At 42.2% G+C, this 16,389-nt stretch overlaps 1 protein-coding gene across 2 annotated transcripts in view; it reads right to left on the bottom strand.

Moving 5' to 3' along the window:
• Window positions 1–6,271: 6,271 nt before the first annotated feature.
• Window positions 6,272–16,389, bottom strand: part of LOC147731591 (signal transducing adapter molecule 2-like) — a 520,259-nt gene continuing 510,141 nt past the window's right edge. The window contains exon 14 of one of the 2 annotated variants that reach the window (XM_086956701.1): window positions 6,272–15,146. In XM_086956701.1, the coding sequence (XP_086812827.1) occupies window positions 14,921–15,146 (226 nt within the window). In that variant the 3' untranslated portion in view covers window positions 6,272–14,920. The remainder of the gene's footprint in view (window positions 15,147–16,389) is intronic. The other variant, XM_086956702.1, reaches the window with a different exon arrangement.

The following is a 16,389-nucleotide window of genomic DNA, read 5'->3' as shown; positions in this document are numbered from 1 at the left end:
TGATAATGTGCGCTAGGCTGGCGCATTTGGTAGGGAAGGTGCAACACTGGGACATTCCTGCCTGTCTTCTCTCGCTCGACGCGGAGAAGGCCTTTGACCGGGTGGACTGGGCCTTCCTGAAAGAGGTTCTCCAGAAGGTCAGTATCGGCCCCAAAATGATCGCGAGGATCATGGCCCCATATATAGGACCACAAGCCAGAATCAGGGTCAACGGCCAACTGACACCGCCGCTTGCGATACACAGGGGCACGAGGCAGAGGTGTCCACTCTCGCCGCTCTTGTTCGCTCTCGCGGTAGAACCACTGGCGGCACTGATAGGGCGTACCCCCAACATACACGGAATAACTCATTGGGGAAGAGACAACAAGGTGGCGCTGTTCGCTGACGAACTGATCCTCACTCTTACGCGCCCTCGCGAATCCCTCCCAGCGGCTCACGAGGTTCTTTGCCTGTACGAACGGGCATCTGGCCTTAAAATAAACCATACCAAATCCTGGGCGCTCAACCTCACCATACCTGAGGAGGAGATCCCGTTCCTGAAGGGGGCTGTGCCCTACCAATGGGCGGAGAACCACATCAAGTACTTGGGACTTGACTTGACACCTCATTTAGAATCTTGGTCCTCGGTAAACTGGACGGAATGCCGCAAAGAGGTGCTGGCAGATCTTCGGAAGTGGAAGCCCCTGATGATCTCGTGGCTGGGGCGCCTTAACGCAGTTAAAATGTCGATCCTCCCCAGAATTCTTTATGTCTTTCAATGTCTACCCACCCCAATCCCACTTCATTGCATTAGGAGCCTTCAGCGTGAGAGCACGTCCTTCATCTGGGGCGGGAAACACCCCCGGTTCTCCCAGAAGGTCCTTATGGAACCGAGAGACAGAGGCGGCCTGGCATGCCCAAATTTGATACACTACTACTGGGCGGCACACCTCCGTTTCGTGGTGGAATGGGGTGCACGTGAAAGCGACAAGCACTGGTTCCACATGGACCGAGCGGTCACAGGGCGTACTATATGGGATTTACCCTGGCTTCCGCGAGTGGCACGCTCCAGAAGTGCGTACATGGCGGTCCCGACAAAAAAGGTCCTGGACATTTGGGACAGGATAGCGGTGCCTAGAGGTCTAACTACGTTCCCATCCCCACACACCCCAATTGCCGGAAACCCGCACTTCCCCCCGGCCTCCCGGACTCGAGCATTTGAAAAAAGGACACACGGAGACTGCAGGGTCATTGGGGACCTCTTCCTTGGAGGCTCACCCAAAACGTGGAAGGATTGGAGGGAGGAATTTGGAATACCATCGACAGCTGGCCTACAATACACCCAGCTACGCCATTGGACTATGGACGACGACATGTACCAGGGCCACTAGGGCCTACACACCCTTTGAGAAACTGGCACGTTCCCTAGGAGGGCTGAAGAGGCTTATTTCACAAATATACCACATACTGCAACACCCTACCTCAACACCTGCACATCCCTACCAGAGACAGCGGCAGTTAGCAGCAGGAATAGACATTGAACCCTCCCAATGGCACAGGCTGTGTAGCGATATCCCCAAAATCTACCGCAGCATCCCCCAGAGGGAAAACGCTTACAAGTTGCTCACTCAATGGTACTATACCCCACTGCAGCTTAGCAAGATGTTCCCTAACACCTCGCCGCTGTGCTGGAGGTGTGGATCTGCGACTGGTGACTTTGTGCATATATGGTGGACGTGCCCGACCCTAGCTGTCTTCTGGAAGGAGGTACTCAGCCACATTGAAAGGGTGCTGGGCTTTCCCCTACCTGAAGAGGTGAGCACGATATTGCTTGGCGTCCGACCCTCCGCGCTTAGGGCACTCACACGCAGCGACTGGATCCTTACGTTCCAAATGCTAGGCGCAGCTAAGCAACTCATCGCTTTATACTGGAAGCGGGCCGAGGCACCGCCAATAGCTTCCTGGTTTGTGCGTCTCTGGCAGGTCCTGGCAATGGAAATACTCACGGCGCGGATACAAGCGAGGGACACACGCTTCAAAGCTACGCCCTGTTGGGCCTTATATTTTTGTGACATTACAGTCAGCTATTCACCATATGCCTCCCTTACGAAGCAGAAAAGCACCTGCATGAGGCCAACCTCTGCGTATTTCACCCCTAAGCCATGCGGCCGGCCCCCCTCGAGGGGTTGTAGGCAAGGCGCTGTGTTAAAGCTTCTTCCTCGTCCCAGTTGGTATAGACACACAAGTTATCATATGCGCGGCCGGCCTCGGCACGAGGTTGTAGGCTTATCGCTGTGTTCACAATAAAAACAGATTTAAACAAAAATAAGTATTCTTTATATAGATTTAACACAAGACCATAAACGACAAAAATCCACAATACTGTACTTAAAATGGTAGTTTTAGCTTAGTTCTGTTCAGTTCTCAACATGCGACACTTTGAGTCAAGGTACCTTACGATGCATTACGCTTCCACAACAAAAGCGTTGCAGCGATGGACATGCGGCAAAGTTCTGGTGCAAAAAAATAAAGACGTGAAGCTCTTCCAGATGCGGCACGCTTCTCCGATGATGAAAGAAGTCTTGACTCGATGCGTCAGCTGCAGCGGCAACACCCTTGTTCCGCGATGCGACGACAACAGCTTTGGCTGCGACACTCTTCTCCGACATTGCGAGGCGCTTCCGCACAATGCGACAACTACAGCAGCGACATTCAAGATGCGCGGCAGCAGCTCCCACGGCGGCACGCTTCTCCGTGGATGCGAGGTGCTTTTCTTGATGCAGTGCAATACGCCAGCTACAGCGGCGACATCCAAGATGCCACGGCAGCAGCAGCAACAGCGACACGCTTACTCTTCGTTGCAAGACGCTTCTCTTGATGCGGTGCAATACGACAGCTACATCGGCGACATCCAAGATGCAACGGCAGCCGCAGCGACGGCGACACTCTTCCTCTTCGTTGTGAAACGCTTCTCTCGATGCGGTGCTATACGACATCCACAATGCGACGGCAGCAGCAGCGACACGCTCCTTCCTCTTGAGCCGCCCTTCCAGCTCCTTGCGGCACGCAGTCCCTCAGAAGGCCCAAACTAGCAGCAGGCGGCTTCTAAAGAACTCTGGGGAGCTGGGGGTTGAAGTCTGTTGTCCCTGAGGATTCAGCAGGAGGCAATCCCTGTTCCAAGCCCTTGGAGATCCTTGCAAGTTATTAAAGTACACAAAGTCCCTTTCTCCTCTCTTTGGCAGTCAGGCAACCACTGCAGGCCAATCCCCAAAGCAGCACTTCAACTTAGGGATAGTCTCTCCTCAGTGTCTTCTGGTTTCACTCCTCCGCAAAGGTTTCTTCTTGTTTGTCCAAAAGTGCTCTAGTTTCTTGGGATCAGGGTCCCAATATTTATACCCCAAAATCCTTTGTCCTCTGAGGGCAGAGGGGCCTTTGCCCAGTTCAAACCAATTCTGGAGCACGCTGTTGACATGACTCCTTCTTTCCTTTCATAGTGCAGGGCAGAAACATCAGATGCCCCACAGGAGGTGGAGCCAGCATTGTGGTGGAGGGAAAGCACAGCCCTGAAGCACTTTGTTGACATGATTCCTTCCCTTCTTTCACAGTGCAGGGCAGAGACATCAGATGCACCACAGGAGGTGGAGCCAGCATGGTGGAGGGAAGGCACAGCCCTATACAGATCCCAGGTGCAATTTCCCCCTCCAATTTAGATGCACATCTCTCTATTCACCACTGGGCTGACTCATCCGGTCTCTTGGAATCCCCCAGCCCTGTCACTCAAACTCCAGACAAGGAATACACAACCTAGCAGAGGCAGGCTTGGTTAGTTAGACAAGAAAATACCTACTTTCTAAAAGTGGTATTTTCAAACACAGAATGTTAAAATCCAACTTCACTAAAAGATTTATTTTATCACTCTGAGTTCAGGCATACTAAACTCTAATTTCTACCATGTTCCCTGAGTCAGTTAGGATTATTAGTTGTAATAGTCTAACTGCCCATTCTGGCCTATGGAGAACAGGTAGCCTTGCAACAGTGAAAAATGAAAATGGCTGTAATTCACTATTAGGACATGCCACACACACACACACCAGGCCATGTCCTACCTTATACTTACAATGCACCATGCCCTTGGGCCTACCATAGGGGTGTCTGATATGAAGAAAAGGGAAGGTTTAGGGACTGACAAGTGGGTGCACTTGCCCAGTCAGCATGGCAGTACCAGACTGCACAAAGGCTCTGCAATGGCAAGCCTTAGACAAATTTTACAAGGCTGCGTCTGTGGGTGGCACTACTGGTGCTGCAGGCCCACCAGCAGCATTTGGATTTGCAAGCCCTGGGCAGACTCAGTGCACTGTACTAGGGTCTGACAAGTAAACCAAACAAGCTAATCATAGAATCACTAATCCATACACCAATTGACAATAGGGAGCACTTGCACTGTGGCACTGGACAGCAATGGCACAGTGCCCAAAGCATCTAACACCAGCAAAAAAACATGAGGCAACAGCACAAATGGAAAGGAGACTCACGCCAATGGCGCCAGGTCTAACAGGGTCAGGGAGGCAATGACTAGGAGCAACATGAAGAGCTCCCACTCCAAGGATGGATGGCGAACATACAGCAAACAGTGAGCTTTACTTCCTCACCATCAAACCAGTAAAATAAAGCTTCCCTAGGACATTAATCAGGGAACATGACAGAACAAAAAAGGTCTTTTTTCTGAAGTTGCCTGCTGCTACTGCAGGGATCCTGAAAGGAGATAAAAGATCAGGCAAAAGCGTAAGGGGCCTCCGTTACATGTGGAGAGGCTCAGATTAGGAAAATGTTGCGGGATCTACAGGACTCTGCCAGGAGAATAGAACAGAGATAGTCTTCTCTGGAACACAAATTCAAGAGTATTTAAGGACTGGTGGCAATAACAGAAAAGGACTTGGAGGCTGTCCCGATGAGGACGAAGAACATGGTGCCGATATCAAGTAACTGGGAGATGTCTTTCAGAACACCCAGGTATTTTAAATACTGCACCTTCTGATCTATGGTTAATCTTGAAAGTAATTTAGAAAATTTGGACATCAACGTTAAAGCACCAAACTTTTTACTCGGAGTCTGCCTGTTTCAGAGGGAAATGACTTGCATTTAGAGGCTCAGCACTTCCTACCGGAGGATGTCCAGAGAGACGTAGTTCATCATCTTGTGTCAGTGGTAGAGAGCTGAGAGAGTAAACGGACAGATAATGAAACACACTAACAGAGTTTGGTGTCAAATCACAGAGGGAAACAGTGACAAAGTGACAGCAAGAAAGACATAGCGATTCTGGATCCACATTTTCCTCCGACTTCAGTTTAGTTACCTTGATATGTTGTCTGTCATAACGGCCTGTCAAAAAAAAAAAAGCACTCGCATTTCAAGCTAAACTCCGACACCCACTGAGACAGAGGGAAAGGCGTTTTTATTTTCATAACACAAAGCTGCCAGCACTTACCTTGCACATCTGCAAAGATACGTTGTGATGGTGTGGATTAGGAGGATGGATGGCAGAGGGTTGAGTACAGATGCTGTACCTACAAATTACTTTGAGTACTTTGAGGTTTCTTCACATATTTAGTATAGAATAGGACACTACGGTGGGAAAATATTCTATATTTGCAGTCTATATGCTCGGAGTTTTAAAACTATTATTATTGTGCATTGCTTCCTATATTCTATCGATAACTTAAAAGTAAACAAAGGAAAACAAGCATAGACAAAGCCAAGAAAACTGCCAGCCAATGCTTGTCTTGTTGACACGCACCTGCAATGTTTAACTTATCAAACCCAATGGAGTTCTTTCAGATGCTGATTGTGTCAATATCCAGTGTTTTTTCCATGCTGAAAAAAATTATTTAAACCTAAAAATTAACGCTTTTAGCTTTGACAGCTAAAACTAATGTAGAGATTGTTCTGAGGGAAAATCTGATCCCAGCACCTAGGCTTCTACAGAACTCAGTAAGCGGCATTGCACACTTAGTAACCTACATGTAGTGCATCAAAAGAAAACAAATTACTTTAGGGAATTGGTCTTCAAAATTCCTAAATACTAGTTTACTACGGTTAAATAATGATCATATTGTTAATCAGTTAGCGTTCTGGGTTTTTAGTTTGCTTATATTTTCAGAATACTGCAACAAAAGAAAGAAAGAAAAACATGGCATTTAACACCGGTCACCATTGTCATTTACAGCCATAAAACTGATGTTCTGTAACTATAAAAATTATTAAAAATAGAAAAATTAAAAATCTCAAGAAATTATTTTTTGGCATAATATATTTTAATGATTTCCAAGCCTATAATAAATGTCAATTAAAGAGAGCAAAAATCCAATAACTGTCTTATTTTGTCAAAAACAGTTTCAGCAATATTATACTATTTACAGAGGTCAGAAGCAGTAGTTTACAAGAAAGGAATTATGCCAGATTTTGCCCTATACACTTTTTTTCTTGTTAAAGGAAATATCATATTTTATAAATATAACAAATGTCTATATACATTATTTATACTGTCAATGTAGCAAAATACTTCTAGAAAAGCATGAATTAAAGTTATGTATAACCAATATGCAATTATAAAGTACCAGGTGCTTATTTATACTCCAAACACATACGGAACAAATTAAACTTTATTCATATATTTTAATAGCAATGTATGATACATGAGAATCCCCAAACAAATGTACATATTGTCCAGAACAAAAGAAGAATGATGTTCGAGCACAAACAGTAAACAGTTTAAACAGCAGATATTTAAATGTGTTTATTTTTATCTAGAACCATGGGAATATGTTAAATATTTTTTTAAGATGCCATATTATTTAGAATTTCATACATCTCTATAAACAACTGTGACAGGAAAAGATGAAACAGGAAAAACACAACAAATCAGAACTGATGAAAAGTTTTCCCAACACCATTTTGTACTCCAGAGGAAACCTTATTTACCTAGTCTTTCCAGCTAAGGCATTCCCTTCTCATTCAAAACATAGGCATTCATTGGAAAAAGTGCCAAGTTAGTCATGCAGCTCTTTTGTCAGAGCCATTCACAGCATATCACTTGCAACGTTATGGAAACATGTTTTACAAAACCACTGTCTGAACACAATACTGAAGACGAACAAGAGGATGTTGTTTTCCGAACCAGCACACACATAACTAAAAGGTATTTCTTGAGTGTCTATAAAAAATGTTATTACACATATAAATCACATATAGAAATGCAACATGGTTCCATGCACACAAACAAGTTACTTTGTGTATCAAAGTTATTATTATTCACTATGTTTCCCATTTAAAAATTTAGCTATACATATCAGATTAAAAAATATATAAATATGATTATATTAGGAGCTGAATAGGTGAAAATGAGGAAGCAATGTGCAAATATTCCAGAGCTAATGATTTAATGTCAAGGTAAAGATATGCACTCCGTACATTTGTTGGGTGATTATTGTTGCCTTCGTCACTAAATGAGAATTGGTTAAAATATATAGTTCCCACTTGCACCAACAAACTTTACTCAATTGGGCAGCAAGGCATAGAGTAAGGAAAATATTTATCCATTTTAAACCTCCATCTCTGTGCCTCCAAACATACAAAGAACCTAGTTTGCACTGTAAAAACCATAGATCAAACTTAGGTAAATGAATCTTTATTGATTGAACTGCTTTTGCATATTAGGAACACTGTAAAGTTCTCTCACAAATTATTATACAGAAAAAGATTAGGGTTAACAATCAGTCACCTGCATCACTAATGTTTATTTATGCAAGTATAGCTCACCACAGAGATTAAGAGCTAAATTTAATGGACATAGCCACGTTTCACCAATGGATGAAAGGTATAATAGTAAAGTCTTCCCTAAAAATCAATAAGGTTTACCATACCAGAGAGGGGGCAGATTGAGGCATAACCCAAGAACATGCTAGCAATAAGGTAGTGTGTAAATGCATAGGAATGTCTCCCAATAGGGCTAGGGCAGACATTCATATAGCTGATAAATCTGTAAGGGAAAATAAAGAATGTTTGTGTTGTTTTAGCTGGACAGGCATAAAGGCCAACAGATAGGCATGAGTGCCACTCTCTGTTGACAACAAAATTTAAGTTTTGCATAAAACAGAACGTTCACTAAATGGGGGCATTTTTTTCAAAGACTTGCACTGCACCCAAATATCGCAAAAATAGAGCCAGAGGTCAAATAAATAGGTCTATATCATTTGACACTGTATTGGCCTGCTCTTCATTATAAAATCATCACTTTGGATGGAACACTGAACTCTGTGAAGAGACATTGAACCACTATCATGTTAACTAGACGAAAAGGGTGCAACTTATTTTACATAAAACTGAGCACAAATGTATGTTGTACAAGCAAGAAAAATCAAACAAAATTTCCAGACAAAAAATTATTTTATGTTCCACTCAGCCACAATTGACATCTTTTAGATATACCCAACAAACATAGACATGCTTCAGCGGTTCAATTTCAAGAGAGTAAATTCAACTTTACAGGTGATAAACTGGGATTGCTTGCCTACCTGAGAGTTCCTGCTTCAAATAAAACCAAACCTCATTTGTTCTTTAGTCTATGTGCAATAGTCATATGTCTATCCAGTGAAACTGGTAAGTCAGTGAGAAACTGACCAAAGAAGAACAGACTATTGAGCATGATGTAATAGATATTACAAGTTAGATCACAAGACAAGCGGGCACAAACATGGATTTCGTTATCGGATTGATTTTAGTCAAAATTCAAAAAAGCAGCAGATGGAAATGATAAACAAAAAACAAACACATAGAAAACCTATGAACATTACATTACCCAGAATTTTGAAAATTAAAAAGAAAACCACACTCACCCCCCCAAAAAGTCAGTCAGATTAGACAGCACTTTGCCACATTTAGTCCCTCATTACAAGCTGCATAAAGGGGTGTCCCCTAGAAGGATATTTCTCACAACAATTAAGAGTTTGCTGGCATCTCTAGGTCCAGATTTATCAGGTATGCAAATTCCGGACCTAATCAATTGCTGACCTGATAATTACAGGTGTGGAAACACCAGAGCCTTGTGTAGAGATGTGGCAGCTGCTTATTCCAGCACAGGTTAGCCCTCATAGCGCAGCACGGGAGAGAAGAAATCCTCCTGTGAAGGTAAAATTGCTCTGCCCTCCTGCCGCCCCACCCTACGGCCCACATGAAAGACACCCAGCGCATTTACCAGCTGTCGAAGCATGTGGTAAATGTGTGCAGATTTGGGCATGGAGAATTGGGCGCAGTATTCCAGGGACCGGGTTTAGTCCTCATTTCAAGGAAATAACTTAATCCCTCGTATCTTGCTGGAATCTGAGATTCCAAGTCTCGAGCTTATTTACAGCTTTTTCGAGGAACTTGTAATGAGGCCCTTAGTTGCACATTAGGACAGCAGCACTAAACTAGACCAAGATGACACTCAGACAAATTGAAACATATCAAAACCAAACAAAAATTATATTGTTAGCCATGTTCTGGTGCTAATACTCTTCCTAAGGGTTCAGAATGTATGCTGTCCAACATCACAATATATAATAACAGAGAATCTCCTACAACCCAACACTTACAACTTCACTAAAGGTAAGAAGTAACTTACTATAGTTAACATGTCAATAATTTTGAAGTAAGATTATGAGAAAAGAAATTACTTGCAAATCATAGCCTAGTGGAGAGGAATCCGCCATTATGCATTTCTAAAAGTACTTTTCTCAAAGTATTTTTTGTCATAAGATGCTTTTTTTGGATGATGCAGAAATACATGTTTTTAGTATGGAGAATAAATGTAAGCACTAGGAATACAGCAAATCCCACTATGGTAATAGTGGTAAAACATTTGACAAAGGAAAGCTGGAAGAGAATAACCACTAAGTACAAAGAACTCCATCACAAGGAAAATAGCAGGAGTGAATGTAATGTCAATAAGACACTGAGAAGCCTTATGGATTATAGTGGAAGCTACTCAGCCCACAAGTCACAACTTTCATATTTTTGATTTCTGTATGGCACATATAATGGACTTAATCTGATGGGCGCACACAGACCTTCAAATTCTCTTTAGAGTTCTGATTTCCACCTGAAGTGATTTCTGAGCAAGAACCAACGCCCCAGAGATGGGTAGTACAGCTTCTATGTAGACAGGAGTGGTGCCCTGTTCAAGCACAAAATTGCCACTTTAGTCATTTAAGATGGAAACAACCTTGGAAAGCTACAAGACAAATCTTTAATAGCAGAAAATTTGCTTTGGGCTCTAGTATAACATAATGCAACATTTACTACTCAAGCCAAAATAAGATAATGGTGAAAGTTACGCAGCTAAATGTAGACCAACCTTTTCGAAACATTTTTTTCAAAAGACCGACAAGACTCCACTCTAATCCCCAGAATCTAGTTCACCAACTTGGAATACACTAATATCAAGATCCAACGTGATAAGGAGGGGGATAAATAGATCTCCATTTGATTTACAGTTTACAAATATCAAAATGGAGAAATCCGGACCAAAAATGTATTGTAGCAACTGTTTCAATAAGCTAATTATGGATCCTGATTAGACTACTGTTATGGAGATGGCATCGTAACCTTACGAATGGGTACCACACCTGGTACCAGAATAACCTTTGAAAGGTCACTATGCCATCTCCATAACGATATCTAATGAGGACGCATAAATAACATACATTGATTATACTACACTATAGCACATACTGCAAACAACTTGAATTGATGAAATCTTGATCTTCAGTCATTGCAAATATTTTCAAATATATTTCAAACCTCTTTAGAGGTTAAAGAGATTTGTGTTACTAATTTGAATGCCTTGAAGAAGTTACAGTGTTCACATAAAATATGAAAAATGTATGCAGGATGAAAAACGGAATTAGTGCAAATGAAATCAAATAGCACAAGGATGACGAATTTGATGCAGTTATTGTTTGTGCGAGAAAGTAATATGTAACAATTTGACAGAAATAAAGATATTTGAACTCCTAAGAATCTGATACTACATTATGTATGTCTATTGTGAGCGTAAGACTCAATAATTATGGTGCACTTACGGATTCTCTTTCATTAGAATACTTAGCTTTTAAAGAGACACTTTGCACTTAAAGGAATGTCAGGCACGATTAAGTAAACACTTTGGTGCAGGTAAAAATGGCAGAATTGTTAATGTTGGTCAAAGGAAGGCAAAAAGGTGACAAAATGTAAACGTGTTATTCTAACAAAATGAAGAAAGCCATAAAATCTGTGCCATCATTTACACATGCAATCTTATTATTTGTGGGAGGATCTCCCTAAACCTATCCATGTCACATGGGAAAAATTGTATCATTGTTGGGAAGTTGATAAATTGACTGCTGATGCGGTTGATTATGCTAATCATATCAAAGGGGGGGGGGGAGATGGAAGTTTGGGATATCACTCTTCTTCCATATATCATTATATTCTCAATCAAGAAGCGGGGAGTGAATCTTGCTGGTCTGGGAGGATTCAGGTGTAACCACTCTATTCCAGCAACCCTCAACCAAACTTTTCAGCCATGAGTAGTGTGTGTTATTCACCACTATGTTATTGTTCCTTGGGCGTCATCATCATTGTGTTTCGCACCTAGGTACTCGCTTCCCTAGGTGAGTACTGCATCCTCTCGAGGGAAAGTACTGGTGGAATCCGTCTAGGAAGTTCTAAAATTACCTCCTCTATCTTCAAATAAAATACTGATGTTTTTAGGAAGTGTGGATAAACCGTGACATCAGCAAAAAATGATTATCGTAATATTAAAAAGTACCATACTTTCAATTTGACAAAAGTTTGATCTCATTTTGGTCAGTCTTTTACTCCCATATCCGTGGTTCGCAGTGTGTACATCAGACCAAGTTTCTCTGGCTTCTTGTAGCCTATACTCTTGTTCTTTTAACCGGTTCCATACTGATGACGGAACCCTCCGTCATCAGCCTCGGTAGCGCTGTGGTGATGACGGAGCGGTTCCGTCATGGCCCGCTCGGCGCGCCTGCGCGCCGCTGATTTTGTGCCTTCGCGGCGCGTTCTATTGAGCGGGCGGGGCCATGACGGAACCGCTTCGTCATAAGCACAGCGTAGCCGAGGCTGGTGACTGAGAGGTTCCGTCACCAGCATGAGAGCGCCGCTCGGCCCCCCTCCCCCCTAGCGCTGCGTCGGAATTGCCGCCGCAGCGAAGGGGTTAAGGTGCATTGCCTCATGATTGCATACCAGAACAGGCGAGGCGAAAACGATGGGGGCCCTCTCAATGACTAAGTGACTAACAGAAGGAGCATCCAACCACAACTGATTCCTATTAGGCAATGCACCTTAAAAGAACAAGAGTATAGGCTACAAGAAGCCAGAGATACTTTGTCTGACATATACACTACAGACCACGGATACGTGAGTAAAAGACTGATGTGCCGAACAGAAAGTATGGGACTCGCAAAACCCAAAAAAGGTTCCTGACGAAGGCTTAGACCCAATAGGGCTTGGGAAGTCGAAACATATAGACCATTTTTAATATTACGATAATCATTTTTTATTTATGTCACTGTTTATTCACACTTCCTAAAAACATCACCCCTTTTTTTAATCTTACCCCAGTATCTTTCTCATAAATTTAAGTACGTTTTTGAAGATACAGGAGGTAATTTCAGATTTTCTTAGACGGATCCCACCGATGGCTTACCTCGAGAGAAGGCTGTTTGATTATGCCTCATTTGTGCTTTCTTTCTCCTGGGATCTGAAGAAAATAGACCAGAACAATAGTTTTGTGCAATGCAGCAGGTACCACCAAAGTCTGTGGTTATGAACTGCAGGCAAAGCAGTACTTGCCATACTAAATATGTGCTAAATTGATGCGATAATTTCCCAGAGAATAACACAAAATAAATAAACAAGCAGTTCATTTTAAACAAGGGATGCCAAAAAATAAACTATTGTTTGTGGCTTGTGCAGTTTTTGTAAGGTTTCTTACAGATGTGAGGCATCCATGATGAACCCCAGAGTCTGGGGAGAATTCACAGGGACAGAGCTATTATAACTGAAAATACTCAGATAATAAAGCCTCCTCATGTTAAAACAATTTAAGAGCCTTTTGGAGTGAAGCAGAAGAAATAAGTTCAAACCTCAACCCTCAAGCTTCGAAACTCAAACAGAGAATTATATGGCAGAGGTTGTGTTCACTGTGGAATTTCACCCAAGATCTGAATCTTAAAATTTAGGAGTAGCTGTATTATTTTAAGTATAGCATTTTCAAATTGCTAATGTGAAGATGAAATAGTACGGCCATGCACTACAGCTGATCTAGCATTACCAACACCATTTGCAGTAGCGGGAGAAAGAAGTAAAAAAGAATAATAAGAAGAGCTAACAAAATTGTACACCAGTGCAGCACGAGCAAGGACCTTTAAATAACAGCAGCTAAGAAAAAGAGCTAGCCAATCTCTCATGGAAGAGAAAGACAGTCCCTCAAGGAGGAATCAAGAGGACTGAAAACAGGAAGGTTTGACAGAGAATTGGAGATAAATGAATGAATGCATGATGATGATTTCTAAAGCGCACAGCTACCTCAGCTGAGGTGTCCCGACGCTGGCAACCCTAGGACTTCGACCTCTTTGGTAGAAAAAGGCATCAGAAAGCCCCACATAAACAGGTGTCAGATTTTTCATCTAGTGTGTTCCCGATCCTCAAACGATTCAGAAGCAGAGATTGCAAACATATGAGCTTACCTTTAAATACTAGATCAAATCTGTTGTTGGGGGAGAATACTTAAAGCAAACCAGCTAGTACCAGACTGAGAACAGCCTCTGGCAAAATCTGGTGGTATGAAAGAAACATAGGAAGGATAGGACTGGTCTGTATATTTCAATGACAAAAGCCAGATTAATAGTCCATAACACACCTCTTTCAAGCTGGGGGACGTCAATTGCACCTGAGACAGTGTATTTGAACTTCCTTGGTAGAATACTTTTACTTGAAAAAAGCAATGTAAAGGTATATCCTCTGGAAAAAGGTTTCTGTCTGTAGGATAGGCATTAGCATTACATTGCTCTAGAGAGAATGAAATCTTAAAAGCAGAGTAAAGAGGGTAGGAGCCCGACACCTACTTTGAGACTGATAATACTACAACTAGTTAGGTGCAAAGAAAGCATCATGTTATAAATGGGAGCAGAACAGCATGCAAACCACCTAGTTAGGTTTAGACAGAAAAAAAGCACCGACCCTTCTTCTTCATATTTCAATATAACCTACAGCGTGTAGTCAGACTAAGTCTTTGTATACTAGCTGTATATAAGTCGCAAACAAAGTTATGTAGTATTACTGTAATACAAGATTATCATTGACACCCTTCTCCAGATCAGAGTATATAAAGATAGTATTCAGGGATACCCAATTATGACAGCAATGTATTGGTGCTGTAACAAGTAAACCACTAGCAACATTCAAATCTAATAAGACTTTAATTGAAGTTATTTAACATATAGTTGTGCACTAAAAAGAATATTTATTATCTACTTGGAAACTGAAAAATCTTTGAAATCTTGTACTGTAAATGTCTAACTGAAGCCGCAATTAAAGCAGAAATCTCACTGAGTTATTCGCCTTCTTCGCCACAGGTACAGGAGTACAATTCGTAATCAACCTTCATCTAACAAAAACATGGCTCTGCTGGCTTACAAACATTGACATTTCATGTCATAAGGCCCTTTGAAGAAATTATGCTTTATCTTGGAGGCAATTTCACCTGAAAATGTCCACTTCATAATGTGGTGTAATTGCGTTGATGGTCCTGGATAAACTTGCCAATTCTATCTCCGGCGCTATATATTTCATAGGATAAGAAGCAAACATATTTTGAGAATATGGGCAAGTTTGAATTTCAGAGGAGAGGTTGCTGATAGTAATTTGCAGGCTGTTGAGCCGAATGAGTAGTTACTGCCATGGGATAGCCTGTTACTTGTGGGAAGTTCGATGTAGTGTTCTGATAATTAGGCATTTCCACTGCCATTCCCATGTGCTGTGTGTATGCTGGAGCACCCACTGTTGACTGAAGGCCTCCGTTCTGGTTCATATACGAGGTGTTGGAAATTGAATCATGCACAGTGCTGTTAAAGAAATAAAATAAAGTTTTACTATTATACATTTTAAAAGCAGCAGAAAATATTTTAAGAACAACAAGGAAGGAAAATACTACTTACCAGTATGCATCTGTTCTTGGCATGTAGAGCTGCAGATTTCTACACTTTGCATTAGATCGCCACCTTGGGCTCGGATGATTGCAAGTTGTTGCCGTCTTGAAAGAAATCTTTGTAGTCACGAGATAGGTTACTCCTCCCTTGGACGATAGTACGCATGGGCATGATCTCCATGCTTAAACTGTTTTTCGCCATGATGGGAAATGATGGAGTTAGTAGAAAGAAAGGATGTCCATGCGTGTATATCTAATTAAGGTAAAACTGGAAGAGATACAGGTTCCAGGGAGGCAGGAGGGCGTGTAGAAATCTGCACCTCTACATGCCAAGAACAGATGCATACTGGTAAGTAGCATTTTCCGTTCAAGGCATATGAGCTGCAGATTCTACACTTTGCATCGATTGTGCAGCAGTGTCTCCCCTAGCGGTGGTCCCCTGTATCTGTTGCAGTAGTTTACAAGAGTTTTGAGGACAGCTTGGCCTACTGCAGCTTGCTGCTTGGCTTGCACATCAACACAATAGTGTTTAGTGAAGGTATGTGTTGTAGACCATGTTGCTGCCTTGCAGTCTTCTAGGGGAATGTTCCCTAAGAAAGCCACGGAGGCTCCTAGTTTGCTTGTGGAGTGCGCTCTAGGAGGAACTGTTAATGTGCCTTTTGCCTTGTGATAGCAATTTGTATACATTTAACAATCCACCTTGCAATCCCTGATTTAGAAAGGGGGTTGCCTTTATGTGGTGGAGAGAAAGCCACAACTAGTTGCTTTGTTTTGCGAAAGGATTTTGTCCTATCAATGTAATAATAGAGAAGAGCTCTTGACATCTAGTGTGTGTAGAGCTCTCTCAGCTCAGAGCCTGGGTTTTGAAAAAACACTGGTAACTCTACAGATTGGTTCAGATAAAAAGGAGTAATTACTTTAGGAAGGAATTTAGGATTAGTCCTTAGAACCACTTTGTTACGGTGCAATTGTAAGAATGGTTCTTGTATAGTGAAATCTTGAATCTCACTAACTCTTCTAAGAGAGGTAATAGTAATGAGGAAAGCTGTTTTCCATGTGAGAAATTGCAGTTCACATTTGTGTAAAGGTTTAAAAGGGGGGTCCCATGAGCCTGGTAGGAACAATGTTTAGGTTCCAAGCTGGAGAAGGTGGTAACCTAG

Source organism: Lissotriton vulgaris, chromosome 2_1 (assembly GCF_964263255.1).
Source record: "Lissotriton vulgaris chromosome 2_1, aLisVul1.2, whole genome shotgun sequence".
In the NCBI taxonomy this organism is placed as follows: Eukaryota; Metazoa; Chordata; class Amphibia; order Caudata; family Salamandridae; genus Lissotriton; species Lissotriton vulgaris.
Note: the sequence above shows the minus strand (reverse complement) of the source record. Positions and strands in the feature narration are given on the sequence as shown.